The 18,356-nt window shown below is 43.9% G+C and overlaps 1 protein-coding gene across 1 annotated transcript; it reads left to right on the forward strand.

Annotated features, from left to right (window-relative positions):
* The first annotated feature begins 488 nt into the window (after nucleotides 1–488).
* LOC137504867 (probable ATP-dependent RNA helicase DDX46) lies at nucleotides 489–6,698 on the forward strand. Its single transcript, XM_068233461.1, has 5 exons — nucleotides 489–614; nucleotides 1,175–1,364; nucleotides 1,515–1,736; nucleotides 1,906–1,992; nucleotides 6,463–6,698. Exons 1-5 carry the CDS (start codon nucleotides 489–491, stop codon nucleotides 6,696–6,698), a joined length of 861 nt encoding a protein of 286 aa, XP_068089562.1.
* Nucleotides 6,699–18,356: the final 11,658 nt, after the last annotated feature.

An 18,356-nucleotide genomic window follows, 5' to 3' on the forward strand; every position in this document is an offset into this window, starting at 1 on the left:
AAGTGCAGTCTGATTGGTCGCAGATGTGGCCACAAAGTGCAGTCTGATTGGTAGCAGATGTGCCCTAGATTGTCCACGCTCCTCCTATGCAGCGTGGACAATCCAGAACGCCGCACGCTGCCAGCTCCAGATGACACCAACGCTCTCTCCGTGTTCCCAGAGGCGGAAGCAGCGCTGTCTTCCGCCAAAATGGTAATTTTCTTATTCATTACTGCTCCCTAGCAAGTACATCAGGAATTTCTAGCACTTCAGAAGTATATGAAAGTATTAGATATCCACTTCCGTATTACTATTAATCAGATGATTTGTAACTAGATAGCCATTTACACAATAGTCATTGTACAGAGTATAGAACGCTATGTCGCTGTGTTTGCCTCAAAACAGCAAACTCATTGCAATTATACATGTTTTGATCATAAATAATTTCTCGTATGTGAAAAAATATATTTGATATTTTGCAATGTTATTATTCATAGAGTTGTACGAACATGGCAGATGCTGCTGAAGCCGGTGGGAGTGGTGGTGGTGATGGTGATGGTGGGAGGAGCAGGACGTCAGCCTCTGCTGCCTCCGCTGCACGCCTGCGGAAGCGGGAAAAGAATTTGATTATTAAAGTAAGTTTATTTATTTTTTTCTTCACTGTATTAATCCATGACTTTCAATTTATTTTGCTTGACTGTGTAATGCATGCTGCATCTGTAGCTACTTTAAGAGTACCATGAAGCTTTGCAATTGAAGGGCTTAATGTTCAGACTACACAACTGTACGCCCCATACACACACTCAAGTCAACACTCAACAGCGGTCTGTAAAGGCCGCCGGGCGGATTGCTCAGAACCTCAGAAAGAGCCTTATCAGTCAGCCGACAGCCTGTAGACACGTCGGACTGTCCACGGAAAATCTGACCAGCGGGAGGTGACTACAGACCCGTCGTTGCCTCCCGTGTAGCGTTTGTACTGGCCTTTAGGCTCTCATAACTTTGATTTCGATTAACTTACCGAAAATCTCCTTCTATTGTTCAAGGAGTTGATAAGACTGCTGATGATAAGTCAATTGAACATTAAATTGACTTTTCATCAGTCTTATCATATGTTAGTACAATAGCAAGCGATGTAGGTATTGTAAAGGTTACTTTTAGCGGATCATTAATTTTGTTGTTGTTTTTTTTTTTTCAGACAATGTTACGAGGGGCCTACGATAAGAGGAAGAGGGAGGAGAAGAGGGCTATCCTGGACCAGCTACAGCGGGACCTTGAGACCCGATACCACCGCACATGGTCGGTCAAGAAGATCCAGACCATGTGGAGCGACTTCAAGTCGAAGACACCATGTGCGGTGAGGAGAATTAAAGACCAGCTTCGGGAATGTAAGTAAATAATGTGTTTTTCATATATGTAGCGTGATGTGTACGTGTTTTCAACCTTGGAAATCCTTACGATTTTCATGTCTAACAAATTTTCTCTCCTATTGGGTATGTAACTCACAATTTTAAAAACAATCTCACATTCTTTTTTAGTGGATCGGTCTCAGGCACGCAGGCGGGCCCGTTCCGCCTCTGCTCCTCCCTCTTCCCGCAATATTGTGGACCCCACTCAGGAGGATCCTGCTGCTGCCTCCCCCCCTGCTGATGATGAGGCTGGACCCAGCACCAGCCAAAGGCCCCGTAGCAGCCGGCAGCGTGGGCGAAGGCGCTGCCGGCAGCGTGGGCGAAGGCGCTCCCGGAGCCGATCTGTGGCATGTAAGTATTTTTTTAACAAAGTTGCAACATTAATCAGATGACAGTGGTACGTCTCTTAGGAGATTAGTACATAATGTTTTTTTTGTACAGAATAGAATTTTTTTTTTTTTTTACAGTCCCAAAAAAAAAAAAAAAAGGTGAATGATACCATGTCTTCTTTTTATCTTAGCCTCTATCTCTGTGCGATTGCGCAGACGCCGGCCACGGCAACTTTCCTCCGGCAGGCCAGAAAGTGGTGCCATTGAAACAGCTGAGTGTAAGTAAAATTTATTGTTGTAGAACAAAATACATTAATAAGTGTTTGATGCAGCTTATTGATTTGGAGCCATTGTGTAGTGTATGTATCGTATTGTACTCTAGGGTCTATTCAGGGGGAAGCCAAGTATACTAGTTGTAGATGTTTTGGATGTGGGCGGAAGAATGAGTGCTAGGAGGAAAACAATACAGACCGAAGTAAAAATAATTTTCTTCATCATAATTTTTTATTACATTTCAAATACAGAGTTCCATAGTAATGAAAACAGCTGACTGCATAATATTCATCATACATTCAAATACACTTGCAAACTATTCTATGAATAACACCCCTGGTCTGTCTTATTCCCATGAAGAACAGAGGGAGGTAATACATGAAGCACTCCTATGCGCTTAGTCCAGCCTGGGAGTTTTAACTTGACCCATACTAGGTAACCCCCAGGGCTCGGACATCAATGTACTGTATCAATTGAGTGGCCCGAAGGTTAGCCCTTGATACAGGGTTACAGGGATCCTGTTTCAGTGCTAGAGTGTCTACATAATGCTCGTCGCTGTAGTGAGTATAAAGTACAACACCTGTGGGAAGGACGGACGAGGTCTGACTAGTCTACCATAAGTAACACTACCTACTTAACTTATAGTGTATAGTATACCAGGAGCTATATTGGAAGTGAGATTCTAGTTAGTGTATTCCAACCAGGTACTAGGAAGGGTGAAGATCTTATGGTCCACTGAGGATCTTAGTCTAATTTTATATTCCATATTCAGGTTGCTGTTTACTAGGGAGATTAGTTGGGAAATAGATAGGTAGTCGGCCGATTTCCAATTGCTAGTTATCTGGGAGAGTGCCGACAGAATGATATGCATAACCTGGGGCTGCAAATTTAGTGGGATCTCCTCTAGCCCTACTAAGAGCTAATTTAGCTGATAGACGTACGTAAGTAGGGAAGGAAAAAGCTATTAATTAAGGGCTGGTTCAGACGGACGTTTGCAGAGCGTTTACAGCCAGCGTTCAGGGCTTGGTGCTAAACGCTCCCATTCAAGTGAATGGGAGCGTTTGTACCAAGCTTTCAAGCACGTTTACACAAACGCGGCGTTTGGGTCCCGATTTTCCCTGGCGTTCAAGGAGCCCCTGGAAGCTACATGTAGCTTCCAGGGGAGGTTAACCGTGACGGCTAATGTCCCCCTAGGGGAAGAAAAAACGCGACCGCATCCAAACGCACACGAACGCTGCTGAACGCGACGCCAACGAACGCAACGCCTCCAAACGTCCATCTGAACCAGCCCTAAGAGTTCCACATGGTCCCAAAACTGAGCAATATTAGGGCACTCCCATAGCATGTGGAGTAGAGTCCCCACTGAGTTCTTACAATGCCAGCAGTTGGGGGAGTTATCCTCTGAGAACGAGGCCATTCTTCTGGGGGTCAGATACCACCTGAAAATAACTTTACGTGAAAGTTCACAGTGGGAGTTGTTCTTTGAGAGTTTTAGGCTTTTAGAAGTGGTCCTGAGCACATGCTGGTCAGTTATGTTAGATTGTAGGTCATTGGACCAGGCTAAAGCATATCTTTTCAGTGAGGCATCACTCACTTCTAGTATCGACGTATACCAAGTGGAGATACCTCCGGCCAAAATGTGTGTGTGGGGGGGGGGCCTTTATTGTTAATGGCTGTTAGGATTAGGATATGACTATTGAGCTGGGGTATATTAATTTTGTTATTTTTGATCAGGCTATATATCCTATGGTAGGTAAAGAGTTGGTTGAATGGTAATTGGAATTCTTTATGTAATTCCTCAAATGTTTTAAGCTGAGAGCCTTGTGACAGTTGGTTTAGTGAGGTGATTTTAACTTTATCCCATGCGGATAGGTTCAAATGGGGGCTGAGGATTTTAAGGGCATTTAAAGAGATGATAGGACTATGAGTCAGGGACGACTTAGGCGGGAATTTGATAAAGTGTTCCCATGCCAGCAAGAGAGCCTGGATAGTTGTGTATTGGGAAGATGGTCTCTTTGCTCCCAGGAGCATAGCTTCTGACAGAAGTAAAAACTTAAAGGACCACTATCTTGAACAAAGTTGGCAGTTAAAATGGGACAGATGACAGGTTTTGGGCCAGTCCATGTTTTTAAGGGGGATTCTCAGGGATTTCTTTGTTTGCAACAGCATTTCCTGAACATTTGCAAAATGTCACTGACATAATACAGTGGACTGTTCAAGTGATTAGTGAGGCCGGCTGGTTTCTTGTTAATTTTTCAGTTAATCAGATGTTCAGGAAATGCAGTTGAAAACAAAGCAAACCCTTGAAATACCCTATGAGGAGATGGATTGTCCCAAAATCTGTCGGTTATGTCAGATTTTCAATGCCTACTGTTTTTTGCGCTCGTGGTCCTTTAAGGCATACAGTAAAAAATGGCGCGGAGGAAATAATGGCGCACCGTTCTGCCGATTATAAAACGCTATTTACCGTTTTAATGTAAATCCATTAAAACGGTAAATAGCGTTTTATAAAACAGCAGAATGGTGCGCCATTGAAAAATGCAGGGAACTAGCAGAGGGGGTCGGGCTGGCAGCGGGGGTCGGGCTGGAGAGGCAGCGGGCAGTGGGCTGGCAGCGGGGGTCGGGCTGAAGAGGCAGCGGGGTGGAGGGAGGATTACGCAGCATGTGTATATTGTGTATACATTACCTTGTCCCGGCCGGCGATCGCTCCTTCACTTCATAGCTTGCACGAGTTCTGCATCCAGCCAATCACCATGCGGCTTCAGTTTCCGCATGGTGATTGGCTGGATGCAGAACTCGTGCAAGCTATGAAGTGAAGGAGCGATCGCCGGCCGGGACAAGGTAATGTATACACAATATACACATGCTGCGTAATCCTCCCTCCACCCCGCTGCCTCTTCAGCCCGACCCCCGCTGCCAGCCCGCTGCCTCTCCACCCTGACACCGCTGCCAGCCCACTGCCCGCTGCCTCTCCAGCCCGACCCCCTACTGCCCGCTGCCTCTCCAGCCCGACCCCGCTGCCAGCCCGCTGCCTCTCCAGCACGATCCCTGCTAAAAAAATTGAACATATAAAACGTTAAATATCGTTGTAATGCAGCGCCATTCTGACACTATTGGCGCTGTGCGCCATTTTTGCCTGTCCCCCCTTTAAGAACTACATCCCGATGTTGAAGGGATTGGAATCGTTGCAAAGCAAGAGCACTAACACACCAACCACCACTACATCACCCTGCCTCCAAATTAGAACACTTCTTCCGGCCAGTGATTATGTCCATAGTAAAACTAGTGTATCATCCGTAAATATAATGTAAGGACATGCTTTAATTTCACAACTTCAAAGGAAGCTTCATTCAAATTTGGCCATAAATAAATGTACATAATGGGGCAACATATCACTTGAAGAAATGTTGACAAGCTGCAGTACTATGCATGTGTGGAATGGTAGTATAAAGGTATTTCACATCCATTGTAGCCACAACAAGTTCTAATACATTTTTGATTTTTTTGGGTGGATTGCAAGGCACTACTTTTGGCAGTCATATTTCATTACTCTTTCTTTACTTTAGGTAAAACCAGGAGTTTTGTTTTTGAATCTGGATGATACCATTCATTGTCAAACTTAGACATGAGTAAACAGTGAGCTTTCGGATTTTAAAATGCCTTCGGCGGACTGGTTCCTGACTAAAAATGAAAACCACACTTTATGTACACTGACATACAGAGTTGAATAATTTTTCGGCAAACATTAATGTATTTTTACATGTCTTAACTGTTACTCAGAACACTTTTCCTGGCCTCTGGGCTAAATTGATAAGTTAAACAGTTCCCTTCATGTAACGTAAAGTACACTCTGGTGATGATGATGGGTAACTATTGGAAATTCCAAGTTGAAATACTAACTGGGCTAGTAGTCACATGCAACATTAATTTTAAACTAAAGAGCATTCTGGCATTTCAAACCAGCATATGCAAGTAAAAAATAATGCATAGTGACAGTAAACAGTAAACACCATCAAACACAAGCATATAACAGAAAAATTGAATTGAAAAATTAAAAATAAAATAAAAAGAATATTGTAATATTGAAAAGCCATTGTACCAGCAAGAGAAGTTGTAAACAAGAGTCCTGGTTTTAACCATGTTGTACAAATATGATCCAATGTATGTACTTTGTCTCTTTTTTAAATCTCATTTCTGACTTTAAGCCACCCATTAATACAGTGAATGTCAATGTTTGTAAGCCGTGTTTTCAGTGTTGGCCAAGGAAAAGTACAAGGAAGCCTTTTTATAATTAGAAAAATCTCATGTTATTTTTCTCAAAATCAGCCAATAAATGCTATCATCCTGTTTCAAAACTCCTTGTTTTTATGGCTAATACGGTACCACACTGTACTGTTTTTACTTTTATTAAACGTTATTGTACAATGTCCATGTATAGTGTAATTTTGTAATTTTGTACATCTTGTTTTTTACAGCTTCTGAACTAACCGCCCGTGTTGCTGCCCTTGAGCAACAAGTACAGCAGCAGCGGGTGGAATATGAAGCGCGCCTCCAGCAGCTACAAGCTGCTTTTCAGCAGCAGATAGAGCAACTGCAACAACAGCTGGAGGCACAGATCGAGGACCAACGGCAGAGGATTCTGGCCTGCAGGGAGGAGGGAGAACGGCTCCATGAATATTTTGCCCAGGTTGCCGGTAAAAGGAGGATGTAAGGCGGGTCCTCCTGGAGTCCTCCGGAGTCAGATTAGATGGACAGCGTGTGTGAACAGCATTTTTCAGATCTTGCCACTGATTCTACATTGGATTTAGATCTGGACTTTGGATGGGCCTTTCTAATACATAGTTATGTTTTGTTTGAAACCATTCCATTGTTGCCCTGCCTTTATGTTTAGGGTCATTGTCCTGCTGAAAGGTGAACCTCCGCCCCAGTCTCAAGTCTTTTGCAGAGTCCAAGAGGTTTTCTTCCAAGTTTGCCCTGTATTTGGCACCATCCATCTTCCCATCAACTCTGACCAGCTTCTCTGTCCCTGCTGAAGAGAAGCACCCCCAGAGCATGATGCTGCCACCACCATATTTGACAGTGGGGATGGTGTGGTCAGAGTGATGTGCAGTGTTAGTTTTCTGCCACACATAGCGTTTTGCATTTTGGACCAAAAGTTCCATTTTGGTCTCCTCTGACCAGAGCACCTTGTTCCACATGTTTACCGTGTCCCCCAACATGGCTTGTGTCAAACTGCAAACTGGACTTCTTATGCTTTTCTGTTAACAATGGCTTTCTTCTTGCCACTCTACCATAAAGGCCAACTTTGTGCAGTGCATGACTAATAGTTGTCCTATGGACAGTCTCCCACCTGAGCTGTAGATCTCTGCAGCTCGTCCAGAGTCACCATGGGCCTCTTGACTGCATTTCTGATCAGCGCTCTCCTTGTTTGGCCTGTGAGTTTAGGTGGACGGCCTTGTCTTAGTAGGTTTACAGTTGTGCCATACTCCTTCCATTTCTGAATGATTGCTTGAACAGTGCTCCTTGGGATGTTCAAGGCTTTGGAAATGTTTTTGTAGCCTAAACCAGCTTTACGTTTTTCTATAACTTGATCCCTGACCTGTCTTGTGTGTTCTTTTTACTTCACAGTGCTGTTGATCCAAATATTCTCTTAAGACAACCTCTGAGGCCCTCACAGAGCAGCTGTATTTGTACTGAGATTACATTACAGACAGGTGCACTCTAATCTCTTACCCACCCTGTTTTAAAAGAGCAGGCAAATGGTTGATTTGATGTTGGCAGCCAACCTTTTGTTGAGGTGACAGGGGGCCAGATTTATCAAGAGCGTTTTAAACAAAATATTAGTATTATTTTTAAAAATCCTTGCAGAACTGTCTCAGACAGCCGAAAAAAATCACTAGATAATGAAGATTCCTTCTTAAACTGTAAGGAATAGAAGGAGATAGGAAGGCCTCTCAGGCAGTGCAATGTGTGCGGAAAATTGCTGTGGCTAAGGCTACCAACACACCTGCTGTCAGCAAACTCTGACTGAGAGGGGAGGAGCCCTTCACAAATCACATCTAGCCTACACTATCTGTAGAACTGCTAATGAGCACTTTTCTGCAACATTAAAGGAATGGATTTCCACATTTCTTAAATGTTCAGTTTATTGATTTTTATTATTTAAATGAATCACATATCAGTTACTTCATATGGAGAGCATATCTTTCTCCATAGACCTTGTGTTAAAAAAAATAGTTGCTATCACTTATTTTTGCTTTGGCAGCGAGCTGAGCTGGCTCATTAGCATACTGTACGACGACGGGCTTCAGCCTGCTTATAGCAGACACTCCAGCTGATTTATTATAACGCTGACTCACACACTACAGACAGCTGCTGTTCTGAGTTCTCTGTAACCAGTTAATTGAATAGATAAAGCAGTCGGCTAATTATGTACTTATGAAAAAGCATGTTTGTTTATTTACTTATCTAGTTACAGAGAACCGCAGCTCTCTGTAGTGAGTGAGTTAGCGTTATCAGCTTGAGGGTCTGCTATCAGAGAAGTCCGTCCGGCGCATGACACAGCCCAGCTCTCTGTGGTGTATGAGACAGCCTTATAAATCAGCTGGAGTGTCTGCTAGCCTATAAGCAGGCTGAAGCCTGTCGTCGCATACTATGCTAATGAGCCATCGGCCAAAGCAAAACTAAGTGATAGCATCTACTTTTTTTTAACACAAGGGCGTCAATTCACCAGAGAGGATTTACTAAGAGAAAAAAGGTAGGTAGATTATCTCATGAGGTATTTTAACACTCTGGAGTCAATTCACCAGTGTGAGAGGACAGAGAGAAAAGTGTTCGATAGCAGGGGATAATGGAGAGATATGCATGAGGAAAGTGTGAGAAAGCAGAGATTTAGGTAATAATCGGTTTTAATGATTTACATGGGTTACTTCTCCGCTCTGTAAGCATGAAAGTGAAGCATTGTGGGTAGGAGGCAGAGTTTAACCAATACATGACCAGAGTATTCCCGCCTTATACTGCCGGATCACATCATTAATCATATCATTCACGAGTGAGTCTGAACGTCTTAACCACCTCTGTCTCAGTAAAATTATCACGAACTGTTCTCACACGAAAAATACGAGGGGCGATTAAACAGACCCTCCTCCTGCGCCTTCGTATCCTCATAATAGAAGCAAGCTCTAAGGCCTAGTGCACACCAGAGCGGTTCGGCTGCGTTTTTTGCGATCCGCTTGCGGCTGCGGATACGCGTGGGAGGCGTTTTGCATAAACGCATACTCCCGGGCTGCTGCAGATTTAGGATTGCGGAGGCGTTTCTGACTCAATGTTAAGTATATGAAAAACGCAAACCGCTCTGAAAACCTGCACTTCACAGCGGTTTGTCAGGCGGTTTTTGTTACAGTAGCTGTTCAGTAACAGCTTTACTGTAACAATACAGAAAATCTACTACACCAAAAACGCTTCACAGAACTGCAAAATGCTAGCTGAAACGCTACAGAAAAACAAGAAAAAGCGTTTCAAAATCTGCTAGCATTTTGCGAATATACTAGCGGTTTTTGGTGTGCATCAGGCCTAACAGAGTAAGCTCAAAAGGCTGCATCTTCCACAGCAGCAGCTGCTGTGTGAAAACCACGATATCTCCAGGTTAATTCAGGGGGTTAAGAGATGTAAAAATTACGAATGACCACACACCGTTTCTTCCCTGGTGAAATGTGATTTGGGGAAAAACTAACTACTAACTATCACTTATTTATCTCATACTTATCTCACATTTATCTCTTGCATTTCTCTCGATCGATAATTTCCCCTATACTTCTGGATAATTGCTACTTGGAGATATCACAGGAGGTTAATTACCTCCCAAGAGATAAATAGGTTGGTAACCTCTGGTGAATTGACGCCAAGGTCGATGGAGAAAGATAAGCTCTCCATATAAAATAACAGATATGTGATTAATGTAAATAGTAATTATCAATAAACTGCCCCTTCAAATAGAGACACTGAAGCGAAAAAAAATTATGCTATTATGATTTGTATGTGTAGTACAGCTAAGAAATAAAACGTTAAGATCAGATACATCAGTCTAATTGTTTCCAGTACAAGAAGTGTTAATAAACTCCAGTTGTTATCTCTATGCAAAGAAGCCATTAATCTCTACGGCTTTCAGAGTCGTGGAATGGGCTGTTTTATGACTTTTATTATCTGAAATGTTATTGAACTATTTAATATTTCTCTGCCAGAGGCGAGGTCAGTAGTTCACAGACTGCTCGGAAAGAAGAATTCTGAATGCTGAGTGATGTGTAATCTGAACATAGTGTATAATGATCCAATGTTATAAATACAACTATATACCTAAAAAAAAGGGAATATTTTCTTTTATGCAAATCTTCTAGTAATTATTCATAGTACACTACAAATTCATTATATCATATATTTTTTTTTCTCTTCAGAGTCTTTTTAACTGTAGTGTAGCTCTAGAAATCCACGCTAAACTGTCGCTATTACATAGGCTTTGCGAATTTTCTTACTATCATGCAGAACTATTCTTCAACTGGCTAGAACAGTTTTAGAAGAATAAACTGTCGGTAATGCTTTGAGAAATCTGGCCCAGGGACTATGTTACACAGTGCCAACTGTCCTGTGTCCTGGTCACCCCTCCCAGTTGATAGGCAATGCACTGTTATGTTGATAGAGTAGTAGACATCAGAAGTTTCCTGTCTCGTCCAACTACAATTCTCGCAAACTCTTTCTGTTGTAAGAAAGGAAAGTTTTATGTTTTCCTGTGTTTCTTGTTTTGTACCTTTTTTAAAAAAAATTGACAAAACTTATTGCAAATTGCAATAAAAGTTTTTAAAAAAACCTGGTCTTTGTTGTATTGTATGTATTGCACAATGCATATCTAACTGGCTGGTGATGACAACCATTAGGCTCTTGCCTGCCTGGCATTACTTTTTTGTCTGTTGTAGGCACCACAACGTCCGGTAGTTGAATTGTCACAGGCTCAGCAGCAGAAGTACGTCTCATAAGGTTTGACACAAAAGGTAATTGGCAGCAGAGTACACACAGGTCCTCGCACACTAGAGACCTTGGTTGAGGGATATCATGTCCGGTAGTTGACTGGTCGCAGCATCAGAAGCAAAGTAAGTATCACAAGGTTAGACACAACAGGTAATTGGCAGCAGAGTAGACACAGGTCCTCACACACTCAAGACCTTGGTTGAAGGATATCATGTCCGGTAGTTGACGGGTCGCAGCAGCAGAAGTAAAGTAAGTATCATAATATTTGACACAACAGGTAATTGGCAGCAGAGTAGACAGGCCCTTGCCCCTTAGGGACCTGTGTTGAAGGATATAAAGTCCAGGAAATGGACTTGTCACAGCAGTAGTAAGTATCATTAGGTCTTAGAGTCTTGAAACAGCAGGTAACGGCAGCAGAGTAGACAGGCCCTTGCCCCTTAGGGACATGGATTGAAGGATATAACGTCCAGTAAATGGACTTGTCACAGCAGTAGTAAGTATAATTAGGTTTTAGAGTCTTGAGACAGCAGGTAACGGCAGCAGAGTAGACAGGCCCTTGCCCTTTAGAGACATGGTTTGAAGGATATAACGTCCAGGAAATGGACTTGTCACAGCAGTAGTAAGTATCATTAGGTCTTAGAGTCTTGAGACAGCAGGTAACGGCAGCAGAGTAGACAGGCCCTTGCCCCTTAGGGACCTGTGTTGAAGGATATAAAGTCCAGGAAATGGACTTGTCACAGCAGTAGTAAGTATCATTAGGTTTTAGAGTCTTGAGACAGCAGGTAACGGCAGCAGAGTAGACAGGCCCTTGCCCCTTAGGGACATGGTTTGAAGGATATAACGTCCAGGAAATGGACTTGTCACAGCAGTAGTAAGTATAATTAGGTTTTAGAGTCTTGAGACAGCAGGTAACGGCAGCAGAGTAGACAGGCCCTTGCCCTTTAGAGACATGGTTTGAAGGATATAACGTCCAGGAAATGGACTTGTCACAGCAGTAGTAAGTATCATTAGGTCTTAGAGTCTTGAGACAGCAGGTAACGGCAGCAGAGTAGACAGGCCCTTGCCCCTTAGGGACCTGTGTTGAAGGATATAACGTCCGGCAGTTGAATTGACACAGCAGTAGTAGTAGTAGTAAGTATCATTAGATTTATGAGTCTTGAGACAGCAGGTAACGGCAGCAGAGTAGACAGGCCCTTGCCCCTTAGGGACATGGTTTGAAGGATATAACGTCCAGGAAATGGACTTGTCACAGCAGTAGTAAGTATCATTAGGTCTTAGAGTCTTGAAACAGCAGGTAACGGCAGCAGAGTAGACAGGCCCTTGCCCCTTAGGGACATGGTTTGAAGGATATAACGTCCAGGAAATGGACTTGTCACAGCAGTAGTAAGTATCATTAGGTTTTAGAGTCTTGAGACAGCAGGTAACGGCAGCAGAGTAGACAGGCCATTGCCCTTTAGAGACATGGTTTGAAGGATATAACGTCCAGGAAATGGACTTGTCACAGCAGTAGTAAGTATCATTAGGTTTTAGAGTCTTGAGACAGCAGGTAACGGCAGCAGAGTAGACAGGCCCTTGCCCCTTAGGGACATGGTTTGAAGGATATAACGTCCAGGAAATGGACTTGTCACAGCAGTAGTAAGTATCATTAGGTCTTAGAGTCTTGAAACAGCAGGTAACGGCAGCAGAGTAGACAGGCCCTTGCCCCTTAGGGACCTGTGTAGAAGGATATAAAGTCCAGGAAATGGACTTGTCACAGCAGTAGTAAGTATCATTAGGTCTTAGAGTCTTGAAACAGCAGGTAACGGCAGCAGAGTAGACAGGCCCTTGCCCCTTAGGGACATGGTTTGAAGGATATAATGTCCAGGAAATGGACTTGTCACAGCAGTAGTAAGTATCATTAGGTCTTAGAGTCTTGAAACAGCAGGTAACGGCAGCAGAGTAGACAGGCCCTTGCCCCTTAGGGACATGGATTGAAGGATATAACGTCCAGTAAATGGACTTGTCACAGCAGTAGTAAGTATCATTAGGTTTTAGAGTCTCTAAACAGCAGGTAACGGCAGCAGAGTAGACAGGCCCTTGCCCCTTAGTGACATGGTTTGAAGGATATAACGTCCAGGAAATGGACTTGTCACAGCAGTAGTAAGTATCATTAGGTCTTAGAGTCTTGAGACAGCAGGTAACGGCAGCAGAGTAGACAGGCCCTTGCCCCTTAGGGACCTGTGTTGAAGGATATAAAGTCCAGGAAATGGACTTGTCACAGCAGTAGTAAGTATCATTAGGTTTTAGAGTCTTGAGACAGCAGGTAACGGCAGCAGAGTAGACAGGCCCTTGCCCCTTAGGGACATGGTTTGAAGGATATAACGTCCAGGAAATGGACTTGTCACAGCAGTAGTAAGTATCATTAGGTCTTAGAGTCTTGAAACAGCAGGTAACGGCAGCAGAGTAGACAGGCCCTTGCCCCTTAGGGACCTGTGTAGAAGGATATAAAGTCCAGGAAATGGACTTGTCACAGCAGTAGTAAGTATCATTAGGTCTTAGAGTCTTGAAACAGCAGGTAACGGCAGCAGAGTAGACAGGCCCTTGCCCCTTAGGGACATGGATTGAAGGATATAACGTCCAGTAAATGGACTTGTCACAGCAGTAGTAAGTATCATTAGGTTTTAGAGTCTCTAAACAGCAGGTAACGGCAGCAGAGTAGACAGGCCCTTGCCCCTTAGTGACATGGTTTGAAGGATATAACGTCCAGGAAATGGACTTGTCACAGCAGTAGTAAGTATCATTAGGTCTTAGAGTCTTGAAACAGCAGGTAACGGCAGCAGAGTAGACAGGCCCTTGCCCCTTAGGGACATGGTTTGAAGGATATAACGTCCAGGAAATGGACTTGTCACAGCAGTAGTAAGTATCATTAGGTTTTAGAGTCTTGAGACAGCAGGTAACAGCAGCAGAGTAGACAGGCCATTGCCCTTTAGAGACATGGTTTGAAGGATATAACGTCCAGGAAATGGACTTGTCACAGCAGTAGTAAGTATCATTAGGTCTTAGAGTCTTGAAACAGCAGGTAACGGCAGCAGAGTAGACAGGCCCTTGCCCCTTAGGGACATGGTTTGAAGGATATAACGTCCAGGAAATGGACTTGTCACAGCAGTAGTAAGTATCATTAGGTCTTAGAGTCTTGAAACAGCAGGTAACGGCAGCAGAGTAGACAGGCCCTTGCCCCTTAGGGACCTGTGTTGAAGGATATAACGTCCGGCAGTTGAATTGACACAGCAGTAGTAGTAGTAGTAAGTATCATTAGATTTATGAGTCTTGAGACAGCAGGTAACGGCAGCAGAGTAGACAGGCCCTTGCCCCTTAGGGACATGGTTTGAAGGATATAACGTCCAGGAAATGGACTTGTCACAGCAGTAGTAAGTATCATTAGGTCTTAGAGTCTTGAAACAGCAGGTAACGGCAGCAGAGTAGACAGGCCCTTGCCCCTTAGGGACCTGTGTAGAAGGATATAAAGTCCAGGAAATGGACTTGTCACAGCAGTAGTAAATATCATTAGGTTTATGAGTCTTGAGACAGCAGGTAACGGCAGCAGAGTAGACAGGCCCTTGCCCCTTAGGGACATGGTTTGAAGGATATAACGTCCAGGAAATGGACTTGTCACAGCAGTAGTAAGTATCATTAGGTTTTAGAGTCTCTAAACAGCAGGTAACGGCAGCAGAGTAGACAGGCCCTTGCCCCTTAGGGACCTGTGTTGAAGGATATAACGTCCGGCAGTTGAATTGACACAGCAGTAGTAGTAGTAGTAAGTATCATTAGATTTATGAGTCTTGAGACAGCAGGTAACGGCAGCAGAGTAGACAGGCCCTTGCCCCTTAGGGACATGGTTTGAAGGATATAACGTCCAGGAAATGGACTTGTCACAGCAGTAGTAAGTATCATTAGGTCTTAGAGTCTTGAAACAGCAGGTAACGGCAGCAGAGTAGACAGGCCCTTGCCCCTTAGGGACATGGTTTGAAGGATATAACGTCCAGGAAATGGACTTGTCACAGCAGTAGTAAGTATCATTAGGTTTTAGAGTCTTGAGACAGCAGGTAACGGCAGCAGAGTAGACAGGCCCTTGCCCCTTAGGGACATGGTTTGAAGGATATAACGTCCAGGAAATGGACTTGTCACAGCAGTAGTAATTATCATTAGGTTTTAGAGTCTCTAAACAGCAGGTAACGGCAGCAGAGTAGACAGGCCCTTGCCCCTTAGGGACCTGTGTTGAAGGATATAACGTCCGGCAGTTGAATTGACACAGCAGTAGTAGTAGTAGTAAGTATCATTAGATTTATGAGTCTTGAGACAGCAGGTAACGGCAGCAGAGTAGACAGGCCCTTGCCCCTTAGGGACATGGTTTGAAGGATATAACGTCCAGGAAATGGACTTGTCACAGCAGTAGTAAGTATCATTAGGTTTTAGAGTCTTGAGACAGCAGGTAACGGCAGCAGAGTAGACAGGCCCTTGCCCCTTAGGGACATGGTTTGAAGGATATAACGTCCAGGAAATGGACTTGTCACAGCAGTAGTAAGTATCATTAGGTTTTAGAGTCTCTAAACAGCAGGTAACGGCAGCAGAGTAGACAGGCCCTTGCCCCTTAGGGACCTGTGTTGAAGGATATAACGTCCGGCAGTTGAATTGACACAGCAGTAGTAGTAGTAGTAAGTATCATTAGATTTATGAGTCTTGAGACAGCAGGTAACGGCAGCAGAGTAGACAGGCCCTTGCCCCTTAGGGACATGGTTTGAAGGATATAACGTCCAGGAAATGGACTTGTCACAGCAGTAGTAAGTATCATTAGGTTTTAGAGTCTTGAGACAGCAGGTAACGGCAGCAGAGTAGACAGGCCCTTGCCCCTTAGGGACATGGTTTGAAGGATATAACGTCCAGGAAATGGACTTGTCACAGCAGTAGTAAGTATCATTAGGTTTTAGAGTCTCTAAACAGCAGGTAACGGCAGCAGAGTAGACAGGCCCTTGCCCCTTAGGGACCTGTGTTGAAGGATATAACGTCCGGCAGTTGAATTGACACAGCAGTAGTAGTAGTAGTAAGTATCATTAGATTTATGAGTCTTGAGACAGCAGGTAACGGCAGCAGAGTAGACAGGCCCTTGCCCCTTAGGGACATGGTTTGAAGGATATAACGTCCAGGAAATGGACTTGTCACAGCAGTAGTAAGTATCATTAGGTCTTAGAGTCTTGAAACAGCAGGTAACGGCAGCAGAGTAGACAGGCCCTTGCCCCTTAGGGACATGGTTTGAAGGATATAACGTCCAGGAAATGGACTTGTCACAGCAGTAGTAAGTATCATTAGGTTTTAGAGTCTTGAGACAGCAGGTAACGGCAGCAGAGTAGACAGGCCCTTGCCCCTTAGGGACATGGTTTGAAGGATATAACGTCCAGGAAATGGACTTGTCACAGCAGTAGTAAGTATCATTAGGTTTTAGAGTCTTGAGACAGCAGGTAACAGCAGCAGAGTAGACAGGCCATTGCCCTTTAGAGACATGGTTTGAAGGATATAACGTCCAGGAAATGGACTTGTCACAGCAGTAGTAAGTATCATTAGGTCTTAGAGTCTTGAAACAGCAGGTAACGGCAGCAGAGTAGACAGGCCCTTGCCCCTTAGGGACATGGTTTGAAGGATATAACGTCCAGGAAATGGACTTGTCACAGCAGTAGTAAGTATCATTAGGTCTTAGAGTCTTGAAACAGCAGGTAACGGCAGCAGAGTAGACAGGCCCTTGCCCCTTAGAGACATGGTTTGAAGGATATAACGTCCAGGAAATGGACTTGTCACAGCAGTAGTAAGTATCATTAGGTTTTAGAGTCTTGAGACAGCAGGTAACGGCAGCAGAGTAGACAGGCCATTGCCCTTTAGAGACATGGTTTGAAGGATATAACGTCCAGGAAATGGACTTGTCACAGCAGTAGTAAGTATCATTAGGTCTTAGAGTCTTGAAACAGCAGGTAACGGCAGCAGAGTAGACAGGCCCTTGCCCCTTAGTGACATGGTTTGAAGGATATAACGTCCAGGAAATGGACTTGTCACAGCAGTAGTAAGTATCATTAGGTTTTAGAGTCTTGAGACAGCAGGTAACGGCAGCAGAGTAGACAGGCCATTGCCCTTTAGAGACATGGTTTGAAGGATATAACGTCCAGGAAATGGACTTGTCACAGCAGTAGTAAGTATCATTAGGTTTTAGAGTCTTGAGACAGCAGGTAACTGCAGCAGAGTAGACAGGCCCTTGCCCTTTAGAGACATGGTTTGAAGGATATAACGTCCAGGAAATGGACTTGTCACAGCAGTAGTAAGTATCATTAGGTCTTAGAGTCTTGAAACAGCAGGTAACGGCAGCAGAGTAGACAGGCCCTTGCCCCTTAGGGACATGGTTTGAAGGATATAACGTCCAGGAAATGGACTTGTCACAGCAGTAGTAAGTATCATTAGGTTTTAGAGTCTTGAGACAGCAGGTAACGGCAGCAGAGTAGACAGGCCCTTGCCCTTTAGAGACATGTTTTGAAGGATATAACGTCCAGGAAATGGACTTGTCACAACAGTAGTAAGTATCATTAGGTCTTAGAGTCTTGAGACAGCAGGTAACGGCAGCAGAGTAGACAGGCCCTTGCCCCTTAGGGACCTGTGTTGAAGGATATAAAGTCCAGGAAATGGACTTGTCACAGCAGTAGTAAGTATCATTAGGTTTTAGAGTCTTGAGACAGCAGGTAACGGCAGCAGAGTAGACAGGCCCTTGCCCCTTAGGGACCTGTGTTGAAGGATATAACGTCCGGCAGTTGAATTGACACAGCAGTAGTAGTAAGTATCATTAGGTTTATGAGTCTTGAGACAGCAGGTAACGGCAGCAGAGTACACAGGCCCTTGCCCCTTAGGGACCTGTGTTGAAGGATATAACGTCCGGCAGTAGACTTGTCACAGCAGTAGTAGTAAGTATCATATTAGGTTTGAGACTGCAGGTTTTTGATGTAAAATTCACGGGGGAAAAAATCAGATACAATATTCGCCAAGTTTGTAAGGGATAATTTTCATTTTCTTCAACAATTTTATTTTATTTGGTCTCCTTAAGGATCAATAAGAGGGGCATTAAAATCATCATTAATCCAGGATTCGTTCATTTTGATGAATGTGAGTCTGTCCACATTTTCTGCAGACAGACGTGTCCGGTAGTCAGTGACCACGCCACCTGCCGCACTAAACACTCTCTCAGATAGAACACTTGAGGCGGGGCATGCAAGTACCTCCAGCGCATACTGAGCAAGTTCTGGCCAGGTGTCAATTTTTTTGGTCCAGTACTCCATGGGGTCAT

The sequence above is a fragment of the Hyperolius riggenbachi genome, chromosome 4, assembly GCF_040937935.1.
Source record: "Hyperolius riggenbachi isolate aHypRig1 chromosome 4, aHypRig1.pri, whole genome shotgun sequence".
NCBI classification, from domain to species: Eukaryota; Metazoa; Chordata; class Amphibia; order Anura; family Hyperoliidae; genus Hyperolius; species Hyperolius riggenbachi.